General features: G+C 43.6%; 1 protein-coding gene across 1 annotated transcript in view; it reads right to left on the bottom strand.

Moving 5' to 3' along the window:
* The window catches only part of LOC138569360 (otoancorin-like), a 209,496-nt gene that overhangs the window by 99,089 nt on the left and 95,054 nt on the right, over positions 1 to 15,353 (bottom strand). The window contains exons 9-12 of the mRNA XM_069647277.1: positions 15,097 to 15,200; positions 13,708 to 13,823; positions 13,145 to 13,306; positions 4,001 to 4,203 (exon numbers count right to left, since the gene is read on the bottom strand). Coding sequence (XP_069503378.1) covers positions 4,001 to 4,203; positions 13,145 to 13,306; positions 13,708 to 13,823; positions 15,097 to 15,200 — 585 coding nt within the window. The remainder of the gene's footprint in view (positions 1 to 4,000; positions 4,204 to 13,144; positions 13,307 to 13,707; positions 13,824 to 15,096; positions 15,201 to 15,353) is intronic.

Consider the following 15,353-nt stretch of genomic DNA (forward strand, 5'->3'; position numbering starts at 1 on the left):
TCAGTTTGGCTTGGGATCAACGATGCTGCAGCAAGAAGCAATGGAAAGGCACGAAAGGAGTCGAAGAGGATAAGCTACATAGGATGACATCTTTCCATTCCATTAAGTGAAGGAAAAAACATTTGTAAGTGCCAAGTATTGAACAATTAAAGATGCAGAGAGCACTTGCAAGATGGAGCAACTAAGTCTCCAGAGGCCAAGAGGAGTATTAGCACCCAGTATAATTGAATTAAATAACACTTAATAAAAGGTTGAAATGAACAAAATCATAGCCTCGCCACACGTGGTGCAAGACTCAAAAACAAGGCCTGGTCATTAAGCTCCAACTGAAGATAGTGATGTTCCTACACTCCCTTAAGAGTCCCAAGGAAGAGGACAGTCTACAAGATCGACTACAGAGAAGAAGCCTTGGCTTTGTGCTACCTGATGAGAGCTGGTAGGCTAATTCACCAAGTGGGCAGTGGTCTGATGTTGTTCCGCGCACCTAGGTTTTGTTTTGCTTACGTGCTGCTAACGAGCCGAATGTCCAAGGTTGGGAGAGAATTCCAACCAATCATGAGGGCCTATGCAGCAGAGTACCATATATTGTGGCAGATACCAATTTGATGCTGTTTTTCTGCTATTAGTCTGTATTATACATAGTAAGAGGTAGTTCAAGGCGTGCCTACTAGACAGGGATAAGCCAGTTATGTAACTAACACCTAAACAAAGTATAGGTATATATGTTCCCTTAGCCAATCCATCCTTTCGATAGGTTTTTACTGTTTGCCACATAGGATGATGTCATAGCTGACATACATCGAGGTATGAAGCCTTTCTGTAATCGAAATGTAAATGAGAGTGAGTGAGCTGCAATCTGTTTGTTCACCAGGTTTCCCTACTTTATTTGAGCTGATAATAAAGTAGTATTTACCATATTACTTGAGTCTGTCTGGTTATTTGGGTCTGAGATTGTTTATTGGTAATTTCGTCTGGCACTTGGAATGCTCCAGGTGCTACTGCACACTGTTGTCATATCCAGTGGGGTCAGGCATAAAGTAATAGGACAAGGACGTTATTTTTAAGTCTAGATGAAATGGGGATGTCTGATATAAAATAGCCGAGTTAGGTTACATTGTATTCACCCAAGAAAAGGAACAGATATGCTGCATTGAGCCTCCATGGAATAAGTAGTGTTCAAAAGTCCAAGAAAAGTTATCACGAGCATGATTTTTAAAATCGATATAAAAGTTCCTATTCTGTATATAATTTGTACCAGTTGAACAGCAAAAACAAAAAACAAAAAGCACCTTCTACAAAGCTTAGTGTTAATTTTGTAAAATTTGAAAGTATAATAATTCAGGAATTCCCTGCTTAAAGAGGTACAGAAAATATTCCAAAATGTTCAATGATTTGAGCTTTATTCTCGCATGTACTGGAGTATTAGCTGTACAGTATTACCGACATATACGTTATTGAACAGTTAGTGAGCGGAGCTGCGTCTTTCAACGAATGAACCATGACCATTTTGACATAGAATTTCGTAATAGGCTCATTATCCCACGTGTCAGCCCGTCGAGCGGCTGATTATTGCTTAATTGAAATGTCCAAATGATATGGCTTGAGGAGCCAAGCAGCTAAATTACTTTTGTGTGTATTACACTGTGTTGTCTGCTGTTGCTGGTTTGTCGGCACATTTGGAACTGCCTGTAGCTTTAGCGTCACATGTACTGCCATAAGCAGTAGACGTGTTACCACACCTGTCTCTGATTTGAGCGTAATTATGAGAGTCAAGCACTTGTGCAGTATCTGCTGTGTCACTTTGTGGATTAGTGGTGTTGAGGGAAAAGTGTATTCCTGACCCTGTCCTCCACATGGCATTACCCAGTGGCCATCGGTCTGGGTGCCTGGAGGCGAAGTTTGGTCATTTTGCTTTCATACCTGTTGCAAATAATTCTATGTTTGCATTTTGCTAGATGATAAATATTTTGTTTGAGTACATTGATGTTGACTTCCCACTCATTTCCTTTAAGAATTTGATGAATGAGGCTACCCACATAACTAGGACAGGCATTTTATAACAGGGACGCACTGGGTTGGCGGCCATTTATTTTTTTGAGTAAACAACTTGTAATACTCTCACCCAACCACTAGATGGCTGGCTATGCATAGCTTTTGCATCTAACTAGAGTCACAAGGCCAAGAAAATGCTGCATTTTCTGATATCCCCATCAAAGGTCTGTGGAAAATGCATCCACATGCACAGATGCCAGCATAAAACATGCAACCTCGCTGCCTCAAGCATCCTCTTCTTTTGTCGTACCTGCCCCTCTATCTCCCCCTTTCCCCACCTCTCCCCTCATCATTAGTTTCTTCCGAGGACCAAGTAATAGATACCCCCAGCAGGGGCACAACATGCCAACTTCCAGTGAAACCATAGCGATCACAGACCACTGTGATCTGGCGCTGAATAAAAGCTTTCCAGCACTACATGCAGGCATGGCAATCAATGACCGCTTGTTCCCATATGTTCCATGATAGGCCTCAGTAATTTGGGACAAGTGTCAAGATTTTAAGACACAGGGCCTCAATGCAAGTTATGCGGTAGCCCTTAAATGTGGCAGTAACACTATTACCGCTGCATTTAAGGGTCCGCCCAATCACGAGTCTGGCAGCATTTACCTCCAGCTCTAAGCTGGGGGTAAATGCGCCAACTTAATACCTATTTTTAGGTGCAATTAGCACGTCGCTATTAGCACGCCAATTGCACCAAAAATAACCCATTGGTTCCAATGGACCGAATGGGGAATGGAGAATACCCATTACTGCCCAACTCTTGATCTGCAACTAATAGCGCCGGACCAGTTGGCGGCAATGCTATTAGCAGCCCAACTCGTGATGAGGCCCACAGTATATCTCCTACATATGTGTCAGGTCCATGGTGACAGATCATGGAAAATACTTGCGGTGGATAAAGGATAACTTACTACTAGAATGGCATGTTGGGGTCACAGGGAAAACCCTGAGAAATTCTGGAAAAATGTTGCATGCAAGCAGTGTCTGTATATTGTCATGACCTTTCTGGGGACTCCTGGCTGCTGGGGAATCCAAATAGGCAGCCCTGCTCTTAAAAACCGAACTGAACATATCACATTGAATCCCCAGCAACCGAGTAGTGCAACCCCTGCCTCGCGGACAATCTAACTCCCGGTCTATCGTAAGTACAAAATGGGTCGACTAAGACAATGGTGTACTCGCATGCTAGTCAACTCTTCTATCTATGTTAATTCTGCAACTTTAATCAATCTTTCCCAAAATGAAACTGATCAAAAACCTTGAAAGGCGGACAAGCAGCTGTGCTTTGAAAATGCGACAGCAAGTCCTTGCTGGAAGATACAAGAATGAACCTCTAATGAAAAGGCAAGGATTACTACTGATTTATGAACGGAAGCCAGTTTGAATTACAAACATTGACAAAACCTTGGTGAACAAAACATAGTAAAACAACAAAATGTATCAGTTGATCTTTTCTGTTTCAATGGACACCTTTGAAGTTTGAAAAATCATTGGGGCTCATTACAGGTCTGGCGGTGCTTCCGTGATGGGTCGGCCTACCGTGGCCGTTGCACCCGGCAAGGTTCGACCTGCTGGGCACAGCGACTCTGGCAGACAGACTTGTAGCTTGCCGGTCCGGAAACAAGGGTTCCGGTGAGCTTACTGGCACCCTTGTTTCTGGACCAGTAAACTTATAATGAGGCCCATTGTCTACTATTCTAAGGTCGAGAAGAAAATGATTTGGGGCACAGATATATCTCTGGGGGAATCGTGCTTAGAAGTCTGTCAGCCACCAATCAGACTCAAAGGATAGTGCCAAACTGTCAAGAGGGCATTAATACAACACGAACGTGTTCATTTTCTAGGCAGTAGGGAGAGGAGAGTGGCCAACCAACTATCAACATGACCACGGGCTGCATTTTAAAAGCTTCACAATAAAAAGAAAATGTTTGAAAAGAGTACTCACATGTCATTGTATGATTTAGGGCTGAGATATTTCGGAACCAAGGCGAGATGAGAGGCACTGATATTGTTGGCTGCCAGATTCCATGGGCCCCTGAACAGATCAGTCCAGTTGGAGGGTCCGTATGAGTTAAACTCAGTTGAATAAATTTGGATGCTCCTGTTCTCCAGCTTCTTCTCAACCTCTGGGCTGAGTGTCTTGTTACTCTGTAAAAATTGAGAAATAGAAGAAGAAAATATCAATGACCTGGGATTGAATTAGTGAGGCTCTTAAAAAACATAGCATTCTGTCACAAGTATACATCTTTTCTTCACATCATGTTGTGAACTGACAGGAAACAGTGGCCACGTGTCTGAAATGCCAACCTCTCCCCACTCTAGTTGCACCATAAACTTTGTGGTCAACTAGTCTCCAGGAATCCGATCCTCAAAAGTTTGAGAAATGCACAGAAATTCAATCATGTCAAGAGAATGATTTCACACAGTTGTCGCTTATTTTTAAGGTTCACTTGGTCCTTATTCTTATCAAAAGAATGAACCAGATTCAAAGAAAATGTTTTGCACAAGTGAAGGGCCAGGATGAGCATCTTCTTGAATTGCACAAAGAAATGCAGGGCCATCAGAAAAAGGATCAGCATATGTGGAATATAGAAGTGAACATGCAGGTGCCCCTGGACCCCCATCCCCATATGTGCTTTGTGTGTGGTGTACATCTTGTATACTCAAACTGGACTCCCAGGAATTCCACGTTGCCTATCATACAGATGGCATGGGGACGCAATGCATAGAATGAGCAGACATTTTGCATTTCAGCGTGAGGAGCCCTTTAAGGAACATCAGGCTAAATTCTCCTTCCATCTTGATGCAGCAGATCGGTCCCAGCGTTGACCAGTTCGCGGGGGAAGGCTGGTCCTCGTTCAGCTGCATAGGGCAGGTAAAGGAATACACGGTCATGCGCATTCTGTAGGACCTGCACGTTTAGTAGAATCAAGCATTTCACAAAGGCACATCATCTGCTTGTTTCTGAGTTGCCCAATTATTTGCGAAATGGAAAATGTTCTCGCTAGAAAAATGGGAATATATTTTTCCTGATAATGTTTGGAAAAACTAAGTGGACATGCCTGCTCCTCAGGAGATGTACCAGAGACTCTTGGAGTGAGCTAAGGTGGAGAACAGGCCAGAGGGTGCACATGGAAAGCTACAGATGAGGAGAACAACGAACGCATGGAGAATTGCCCTGGGTAAACCTTTTAAGATATATTGGCGTGCTCCCGTGAGTCACCAAATGAGATTTCAGTTGGCTCTCAGTTCTCTGCAAACCTTTCTCAAAGCCAATATCTGTCCTGATCCCATTTCAGAGCCATACATCTCCAGGGGATCTCTGAGGGGTTACAGTGCGGTTAGGGGTGCTTTTCGTTAATTCCTAGTAAAAACAACTTTGAAAAGATAATGCCAAAGTGAGTAAAGGCTTGGGGAGGGCACTCTAGCCCCAAGGTTTAATGAGGCTATGTGCTGTATTAGAGAAATGACATGCTAAAATAACAATAAATATAGCCAGGGAGAAGTTTTCTGGAAAGAAAACAAAATAAAAGAGTGGGAAAAAATTACAGTAAGAATTCAAGAGAACTTCAGTACAATGATAAAATAAAGAGGCAGGTCGGTAGGAGGAGAACTGTTCATGTACGTGCCGGACAGGCAGGTTCCTACAGATCTGGGTTGTTTGACCGTGGCAGATCTGTTCGCGGCGGAATTGACCGTACTCAATTTCACCGCAAATAGAATTTTACTGTGGCAAAATACAGCAAATCTATGTCTCCCACCCCCTCCACTTACTCTTTCTCCGTATGTTGCCTCGCCTGACCTTGCGGCGTCAGTTATGTCCCTCTAACGCGGGTTGGATCCAACAGTTTATGGTCTTTCTAACGAAAATTTTCCATTGAAGGTAAGTACCATCAAATTTTTTCCATCGAAAACTGTTCCATTGAATTCCTAGTGCAAAGTGTAAATGCATCGAAACCCTTTCATTGAATAGGGTCTCGTTACATAAACACTTTACATTTTTTTGCATGGAAATTCGATGGAACATAACGTTACATGGAGCTGTCCAGTGCAAACATCTTTATTTTTAACACTGGACAGCTCGCTGTATCTTACGGTATTTATTTTTAATTGGGGGGTCTCATTTCAATGGATATGAATTTGTTGGAAATTAATTCGATGGAAAGACCAGATACCGGATCCAACACCGCAGGGTGCCCTTTCCTTTTTCTCTTTTTTTTCTCCATCCCCCACCTTCAATCTTCAGGAAGTGGGGGACACCCCCGCAACCCCCAAGTCCTGAAATACCGAACATGGGCAGCAGTGGACACCCACGCAACCCCCGCTCCCCATGTTCGGTATTTTTTACCCAACTTGATCAAATCAAATCGATAGAATGGTACTGGGCCGAATTCGGCCAAATGTACCATTCGATCAATAATATTCGATCAAATTGGGTAATATCGGTTTAAACAAGGATGCAAATGCGAGAAGAACAAGTTGCTTTTCTAGGAATCTCCTGGAAAGTAGAAGTTCAGGCGAACACAGGATATTGGGCTGAAGGGATTTCCATAGATGAATGGTGACCACAGCAGATGCATAATTAGAACAGAGATTACATTTCAGAATCACTATTCTCTTGGAGTTCCTGTTCCGTCAAGTCATGTCCCTCCCCAATGTCAAGTTTCTCCCCCATGTACACTGGTTGAAGCCATGAAGGTAGTGCATGAAAGCTCACATTGGGAATGAAAGTGCAGGTGGAGTTAGTGAAGTGAAAAAAAGAAATGGCGCGATATGGCCACATTTTGGCTCCTGTAATGAAGCTTGCATAAGAGTGTGGGATGGATATAAGGGGGAGGTGCAGAGCGCGGGCAGGGAGCACAAACAATGCGCTACTCTTGCCCATTCTGGGAATGCCAAAGCTTTGACTATGGGTCTAAGGGGAGAAAATATGGTTTCATCAGGCTAAATGAAGTCAACACAAATTGTTAGTGTGAACTATTTTGACCATGTTGCCTTTTGGATTTAGGGTCAAATCAAGAATGAGTCTCAGGAACAGGCCTGTGGGATTAGGGTAACACTGACTACAACTGAAGGCAGGAAGGCTAGTCAAGACTGGTTAGAGGGGGTAAAGCATTTGAGAGTGACTAGCGAGAATTACATTTTTGAAGGATTCATTTTAAGGGAGTGGTGTGCCAACCAGTGCTCTATGGCATCCTGGCAGACCCTTAAGTAAATTTTGTCAGTTCCAATAGTCTAAGGGAGGACCAGGCGCTCTAGGGGATTCTGAGGAAAGGAGAATCCCCTGATGCTGGCCGGTCACACCACAATCCCAACCATGATAATGTTTACTTTTTAGCGGTTTCACAAGGTGACTGCGCCACACTTGGTTTATCGAATTCCAATTTTAAAAAATGTTTTGAATCATAATTCTCCCATAGGAGGGCCCTTTTGATTGACACGTGTTTCGGCTCACACTGAGCCTTTCTCAAAACAGGGCATATCTCATAATCACATCACTTGTGGTATTCCGAATATGTGGATTTGAAAAAATGGTGATGACCTTCTTGAGTCACTGGGTTAATCGCACCTGCAAAGTGATGTGGCCCATTCACTCGCGTCAGCTCCAAGATTAGTGATAATGTTTATGTTTGTGGTCACGTGTTTTGGACCTTTCCCTAAGGGCCTTGGGCATGTTTCCCTTTACCCCTTTGGTAATCAGTGTCCCTTTTGCTTAATTTATGTGCTCAGAAGCGCTCCAGAGTCCGGTGCCTTGTTGATCCCCCCTGCCTCCCCTTCCGTGCTCTCTCCCTGTCTCTTGTCCGTCCTCCAATTGGCGGTTCCCAACACCAACTTGAACGGGGACCTAGTACCTTGCCGAGCCACCTGAGCATGCCACTTTGGTCCCTTGCAAAGCTACGGTGAGGTCCCCTGCTCCCTTTTGCTATTCTGTGTCCTTTTTGCTTCATTTTTGGGCTCAGAATCGATAGTAATGTCCCATCACAAAAAATATGAATCTGCCACCACTGACCTTGCACTGACCTTGGTCCATTTGCAATGCTGGTACCTACTCAGAGATTGTCTGCTCCCCCGGCACCAAAAGCTGCCCCGCCACTAGCATACAGATAGTAATTTCACTGACTGCCACTGTGCCAGGTGCCACCCAATGGTATCTTCCCTGCCTCACTGCAACAGCTGGCTCCTTGGACTTGTAGAACTGGAGAGGATTGTGGACATAGAAGTGCTGCAGCCCTAAATGAAGACAGTGAGAATGCCCAAGACTGGATAGTGGGAATACAGCACTTGAGGGTGACTAGCAAGAATTCCATTTTTATAGGATCCATTTTATGGGAGTACTGTGCCATCCAGTACTCTAAGGCATCCTGGCAGATCCTTAGGTAAAGGTTGACGGTTGCAACGGTCTAAGGGAGGTCCCTGCGGTCTGAAGGGTTCTGGAGCCAGAAGAGTCCCCTGATGCTGGCCAGTCACACCATGATCCCAACCATTTCACTGTTTATGTTTGTACTGACATGTTTTGGGCCTTTCTCCAGGGGCCTTTGGGCATGCTACCATGAAAGGTTGAAGCAAGTCAGAATACATTCTCTCAGAAAAAGAACTGAAACACGTGTAAAACCACAACAATGGGGAGTGGGTCAACATGGAGACACCCGGACGGGATCTCTGAACAACATGCGAAATTGAAGGTATGTAAAACAAAAGCACGTGCATGTTCGAGTTTATTGCAATGTTTGTGTTCAAAATATTTAATTTGGGAGCATGTCTGTTTGCGTGAGTGTGATCTGAGTGTGATTTGTGAGCGTACCTGAATGTGTTTGGAGGGAGGGGCTAGATCATATTTACAGTGATAATTGCAGGCTTATTTTGCTTTATTATAAAAAAATGAACAATTTCTATGTCAGGATTTTGTGGCTGCCTTCAACCTTGAAGAAATCAGTGAAACTATTTAAGGGCCGGGCCCGTATCCCAGAATGGCTCTTGATAGGCAATTGAGCCAGGGCACTGGCAAAGCGGTCATCTATGATTCTCCAGATATCATGCGCCGTTGCGACTAGGAAGGACTCCTCCCTGGTGCACAAGTCACATGCAGGTGGTCTCAGAGCTCTCAGGATTCAGCACATTCTTGCAGTTGGGGCTTGGCAGGAAAGATGACTTGGTAAAATGTCCTGACGTTACTTTGTAAAATTGGCCTAGTGTTATCTTCGTAGGATGCAAGATCATCGGTCCCAACCCGTCCATAAGGACTAGACCACCTAGTACTTGACTGGCAACCACAGCTTGGGAGGGGATCGGGGTAGAGGATAGAGCCACCACTTACCACTATTAAGATGTTGGTTCTTTATGTTTATTGAAACACGTAGATCAAAAAACAACAGATATCTACACGGGGTATTGGGGCACTAAATAACAAGCATTGTCAATGCCAACTGGTTTGGCTTTGTGTAGATATGGGAAAGGTATTTGACAGGCATTGCCATAATGGTACTATCTGACCATTAATGTTAGCAGTTTGGAAATGGTGCATGTCCTGGGCACATGATGGCAGTGCCTAGCAAATGCCTATCTAATACCTATACACAAGCCAAATCTGTTGGCTTTCCTAATGCTTGTTTTTTACAGGACGTCAGTGAATGACACAAATACTGGTTATAAATCAAGTGGCTAAAGACACACCTGAATAAGGCATTTCTATTACACTAATAGCACGTTAATATCACCAATTAAACCTTAGCTTTCAGAAGACTGCCTTAAATAAACCCTGGCAGGCACTTTGAGTGCACTTTGAGTACAAAGTTTGATTTTGAGGCTTGATAAAGTTAGCTCAAAGAGATCCCGGGATGGGAGGGGCAGGAAGTGGGTGGGAATGGCCATAGGGATTAGCATGGCCATGACCAGTCAATGGGCCGGTAAATGACTAAACAACACCTACAAGTTGTGTGTCCCTCCTCATAGGCCATCTCTCCCTAGCTAAAGCGCCAGAGTGTAGACAAACCTACACATGGTTAAATAATCAATACAATCACAGGATAAAATAATTAAAATCAAATAGGACAGAAGGGTTTATGGGGCCAGAATACTCCAGCAACTTACGTTATAGAGAAAAAATACAAATACAATCACTTAAACTAATAAAAAATGAAACAAATTATGGGAAGAAACAAAGCAATGAGGACAAGTATAGCAAAGCAGTTACTCAACGTAAAACTCTATATTTTTGGAAAAGGAAGAACAACATAAACATGTGGATTTGTACATAAGGGGAGCTATTCTTGGGTTATAAGAGGTGCTACATTGAGAAACGGTGGCCTAAACCACAGCCTGCTCTTGGTCCTGAAGCATCCTGTGCGAGGTGGCCACCTTTGGATGCACAGAAAGACTTAGAGGGAAACTGCACTGGACCTAAAGTTCTGACCTTAAAGCGGGCAGGCAAAGTAGGGCTTTTTTGATTTTATTTGTGCTTGCTATTTTACTAAATGCATTATTATCGCACTATATATGATGGGGAGGCCAGTCTGGAGTCACTATGGCAAGACTCAATGGAAGATAGAAATGAACAAGCAGATTCTGTTGTTGTGATCAAATTGGAAGTGAAGTGCACTAAACTCGACATGTAGTGATGGGACTAGAGTAATGGCACTCACCGCTGTTTGTGCAAACACTATTATGCAGAAGGTTGTGATGGAGATTGCAACTTTGGAATGAGAGGTTGATAAGAGCGTAAAACACAAAAAGCAAGAGGGACACCAGGAAACAGACCTTTTCCTGCTGTGCACCCTGCATCTGGGAGGGACAAGTGACCCAGGCAGATAATACCGTCCATCTCCATTCTGCACCTCAGGCAGGGCCTGCAGACCCTACCCTTCAAAGAACATCTCACCAATTGATTCCCTTAGACGTGTGCTTTATGAATCCCATATATACATACATATATACATACTAATTAACTTAAAAACCTGGTATGCAATCAAACATATATGGTCAGCTACCAGCTGACGATTTAGAGTCCCTGACATTTCTAAATATCCTGACCTGTTGTAGGCTAATAAGAACTTTTCTTCAACTATCACTGATCGCATCACTAAACGCTGGGCTGTAAAGGGGATTCAGACTGAAATGTATTACCAATTATAGTGACATAAGTCTTTTCAAGATTTAGGAAAAGATCCTTGATTAGTTCATCACCATTTTTATAACTGACGCCTTCACCATTTTTATAAGTACCTCCAATTAAGAAGGTGCTTATAAGTATTATCAGAAAAAAGCACTGGAATTTAAAATACCAGCTAATTTGATCCTTAATCAACTTAATCAAAGCCGGTCTATATCTTAAACCTACTCTCTTCTGATACAACTTGAAAAGGATGGTGTAAACAAAGTCATAGTTTGACTTTTGTATTGGGTTCAATATTGCATTAGAAAATGTAAAAGTATTAAAAGTATAGACTAGCACGTAAATGTTTAGTGCCAGCTAATTACCAGACACAGCAAGATAACACTCTGTCTCCTTTGCCACTCTCCCCTTAACAAGTTTAATTTGAGCTTAAGACATACATCATATTACTTAAAGTGCCAGAATGTTGAAGCCAACTTATCACCCATAATAGCTAAGTGCCTTGAGATTTTTGCATACCTGTCAGACTACTATCTATTGCAACATTAGTGCAATCTGCCAGAGACAAACTCAAGCATCCATTCAATTGGTTTTGCCATGCCACAATCACATGGATACAGGTAGCAATGATCTACAGGGTTGTCTTGCAATCCACCTTGCTTGTCCAAGTGATGCAAGATCATTACCCCAACCAACACCACCCTCCTTGAGGCAGTAGATGCAAACAATGGTTATATGTGATGAAACCAACGGAAAATTCGGAGCGGTACATTTCATTGCAACAAAAATATCGTAAAATAAATATTGGTTCATTTTTTTTAATGGGGGTTCCCCCCAAACACCCTGATTTTCTATCCTTATAACCCCACCCCAACCCCATCTCAACCCATCTCAACTCCTAACCCCACTACCCTATGTACATTTATTTAATATTTTCAGTATTATTCAATATTGTGGTTTTTGGTGAAATGTACCACTCTGAATTATTTTCGGTAAATTGACTGGGTGTCCCAAACGATAGTGCACAGCTTCCATACACAGGATTTTAACACTGCTCAAGAACAGCTCCACCTCCAACATGGAAGTATAACAAGCATCAAATGCTTTTCTTGCTATTCTGGTGATCACTAGGCAATTGATGTGGTCCTAAGAAATCAATTTCACTTCTCACAGTTTCAATATCTATGGATTGAATGCTGCCGATAAACTGCTGGGAAATGTTTTTGTGCAGTTTTCACCACGCCCAGTCCATTCTCCTCATTCATTGCAAGAGGTGGGAACCATACGAGAAAGCACTTAACCAGAGTTTTTTCATGGGGTTCTCACAGATCCATGTTGATTCATCAAATGTGTCATTTTCAAAAAACAGTTTCACAAACACAGTTTCACAAATGTGTTTCTTGTATAGCTTCACAAAAATGTGTTTCTTGAGTGCATTTGTGCTGCGCTTAACTGCCAACTTCATGAACTTGTTGGGGGAAATACCACAATAAAACCCCTATTGCTTCCTCGTCCCTGCAAAATCTCCCCAACTGCCCTGTTGGATAACATTTGTTATCCAACGTTACACTCATTCATTCAGTAGGAATGTTGCAACTCCTCACTTGGAGGCAAGTGGTTTCATGCGGGGGGTTTGGGTGATCAAAGAGAAAAAAAGTTGGGCAAACATTTTCTTTCTTTACTTAAACTGTTTCTAAAGTTTTGTTTTGTTCATGAAAGTGTATTTTCCAATGGTAGCAACTTCGTGAAAACGCCCCAGAAAGTTAGTTTGGCTGTATTTCTTTTTTTTTAGAACAAATATATATTCCTGTTCTCGCACAGTGTAAGGAGTCGGAAAGACCGTCCCCGTATCCATTGTTTGAACCCTAAAGAGCGGCTTGACTTATGCAGGCTTTTCCTCCACCAGGAAATATAGGAATGGATAGGACAATGATTGCTTCTGTGTATGCCTTCATGTATCGTTCATTGTTGTGCTCTTACCTGTTTCAAGGCAGCCTGGAGTTGTTCTTGGTATGTTTGGAGGTCTCTGGTGCTCGCAAGGTGGTTGCAGATGCTACCCATGAGTTCTGGGTCATTGAATCCGCCGTATTCCAGCGTGACGTTAACCAGCTGTGGCACGGAGAGGTGAGTCAGAAAATCCTTCTGAAATGAGAAAGAGGGTTCCAATGCTCACAGAGTGCAAAAACCTCCTGATGCCCTGATTCCAATCTCCTCGCGATAGTCCTTGCAGGTTCCCTTATTTTCTCTGGTGGTGTAATCCCTAGGGCGCAACCATTTCCTGCTGTGTGCAGCTGGCATTCAGCCGTCACGGCAGGTCAATTAATGTGGGTCACGGTTCTCTCCACCAAAACAAAGGCACTGATTGGATCTGTATGATTGCAAGAGACCTCCAAAGAGGAGTATAGGTTCCCCCGCTCTCTACCGTCCTGATCCTCCGGCCCTTAAACAGTCGACTTGAACCAGACCTCCCCACCCCACAACATGGCCTCACCATGTTCCAGGTCAATGGCTCTGTCCAAACCTAGACTTCTTTCATTACTTACCACACTGATGTTTTTGTTGAGGCCCATCAAATCATTCAACTGGGCACACATAGTAAAGCGCCCAAAGTTGTCTTCTATCCAACGGCTGCTGTTGCCTTCTGGAAGGCAAGCGGAACCTAAACAGAAATGTGAATGGGAGAACTTTAGTAGTAGTCTGGGTTCAGCAACACAAAGAAGCATGAGGCAGAATGTCCTACGGAGAAATGGGGACATTTTCCATTGGAAATGATCAGTGACATTGAGTGAAAGAAGAGGTTAGGCCGAGCAAGCAGCATGGTGGGTATTATATAACATAAGCAACATTCTCCTTCCCATGGGGCTCAGACAAGGCGTTGGGGTGCCACAGTAGACCTGAAATTCTGCACTATGACTGCGACGCCCGTAAAGAATAATAAGAACGAATTTGAAATAGTCCTGGCCTTCAAATGAAGCTAATGTATATATGGCGGCGTGACCTGGACTTACATCAGCATCGGTCACTGACCTAACAATTGCATCGTGAATTTACTGCTGTCAATTATATACAAAAATACTTGTATATAAATGTTTTCATGAGTCTTATGTCACGGTCAGTACCACATTTGCAATGAAAGTTAGGCTAACGCTGGCCAAGACAGAGTTTAACTGTATGAAGTGGATACCTACAGTAGGCGACTGGGGTCTAAGGGCCTCATTATACGGAAGGCGGTAAGGGTTAACGGTCACTGGTAAGGGTACCGATGACCGTTAACTCTTACCGCCTTACTACGATGTCCCTTTGCGGGACCCGACCTTAACGCCTGGTCTAGACCAGCCGTTAAAGTTGGGTCCCGCAAAGGGATCTTGGTGCTAATTACGGTACCGCAATTTGGGGCAAAAATGGGAATGGGGAAGGGCCATGGAGAAAGGGGGGATTACCTCCCCGCCAACCTTGGAATGGGGTGGTAATTCCCCTTTTCTCCATGGTGGTACTGGTATGGTACCGGCGGCAACCATGGTGCTAATAGCACCATGGTTTACCGCCTTCCGTGTAATGAGGCCCTAAGTCTGTATAGTGAGGGTGCGATCTGGAACTCAGTACAGGGACTTTGCTTTGTTTTTTGAGGTCCAGTGGGACACCATTAAAAGTTTGATGGGATGTTTGGATGCACATCGGGCGGGCGCAGCACAGTGTGAGCAGGAAGGACTGTAATATAGAAACCTTTTAAGTTCAAGTATTTGGAGTCCAGTATCAAGGTATATATTTGTGTTTGGCCAGATTATCACTGCTGGCCAAATAGTCTCGAGATCTCTTGAAATAGCGATGATGGCCGCTAACCTTCTCCCTCCCAGTTTCCTCAAGGTTACCTCGGATCACCCAGGGTCAGCCATTCTCAAGAACCCTCGATAGCAGGGGGTCGCCCTACTCACCCGTGGCGTTGTGCTTCATGCGCAAATAGCTAAGGAAGATCGTGCACAGCTCACGCCGTTTAGCATCCTTCATCTCTGGGTACTTCATGTCCAATCCCTTCACACTATTCGGGGAAGGGAGGAATCACAAACACAAGAGGGCACATCAGAAAAGAGATCTTTATTTTCAAACGGGGATTATAGGCATGCACTTGACTCACAGCTTCAGGAAACATCAGTGGCATGGATTGTCTACATAGAAACTGAGTAGATCTGGT

Source organism: Ambystoma mexicanum, chromosome 2q (genome assembly GCF_040938575.1).
Source record: "Ambystoma mexicanum isolate Mex_15411 chromosome 2q, UKY_AmexF1_1, whole genome shotgun sequence".
NCBI lineage: Eukaryota > Metazoa > Chordata > Amphibia > Caudata > Ambystomatidae > Ambystoma > Ambystoma mexicanum.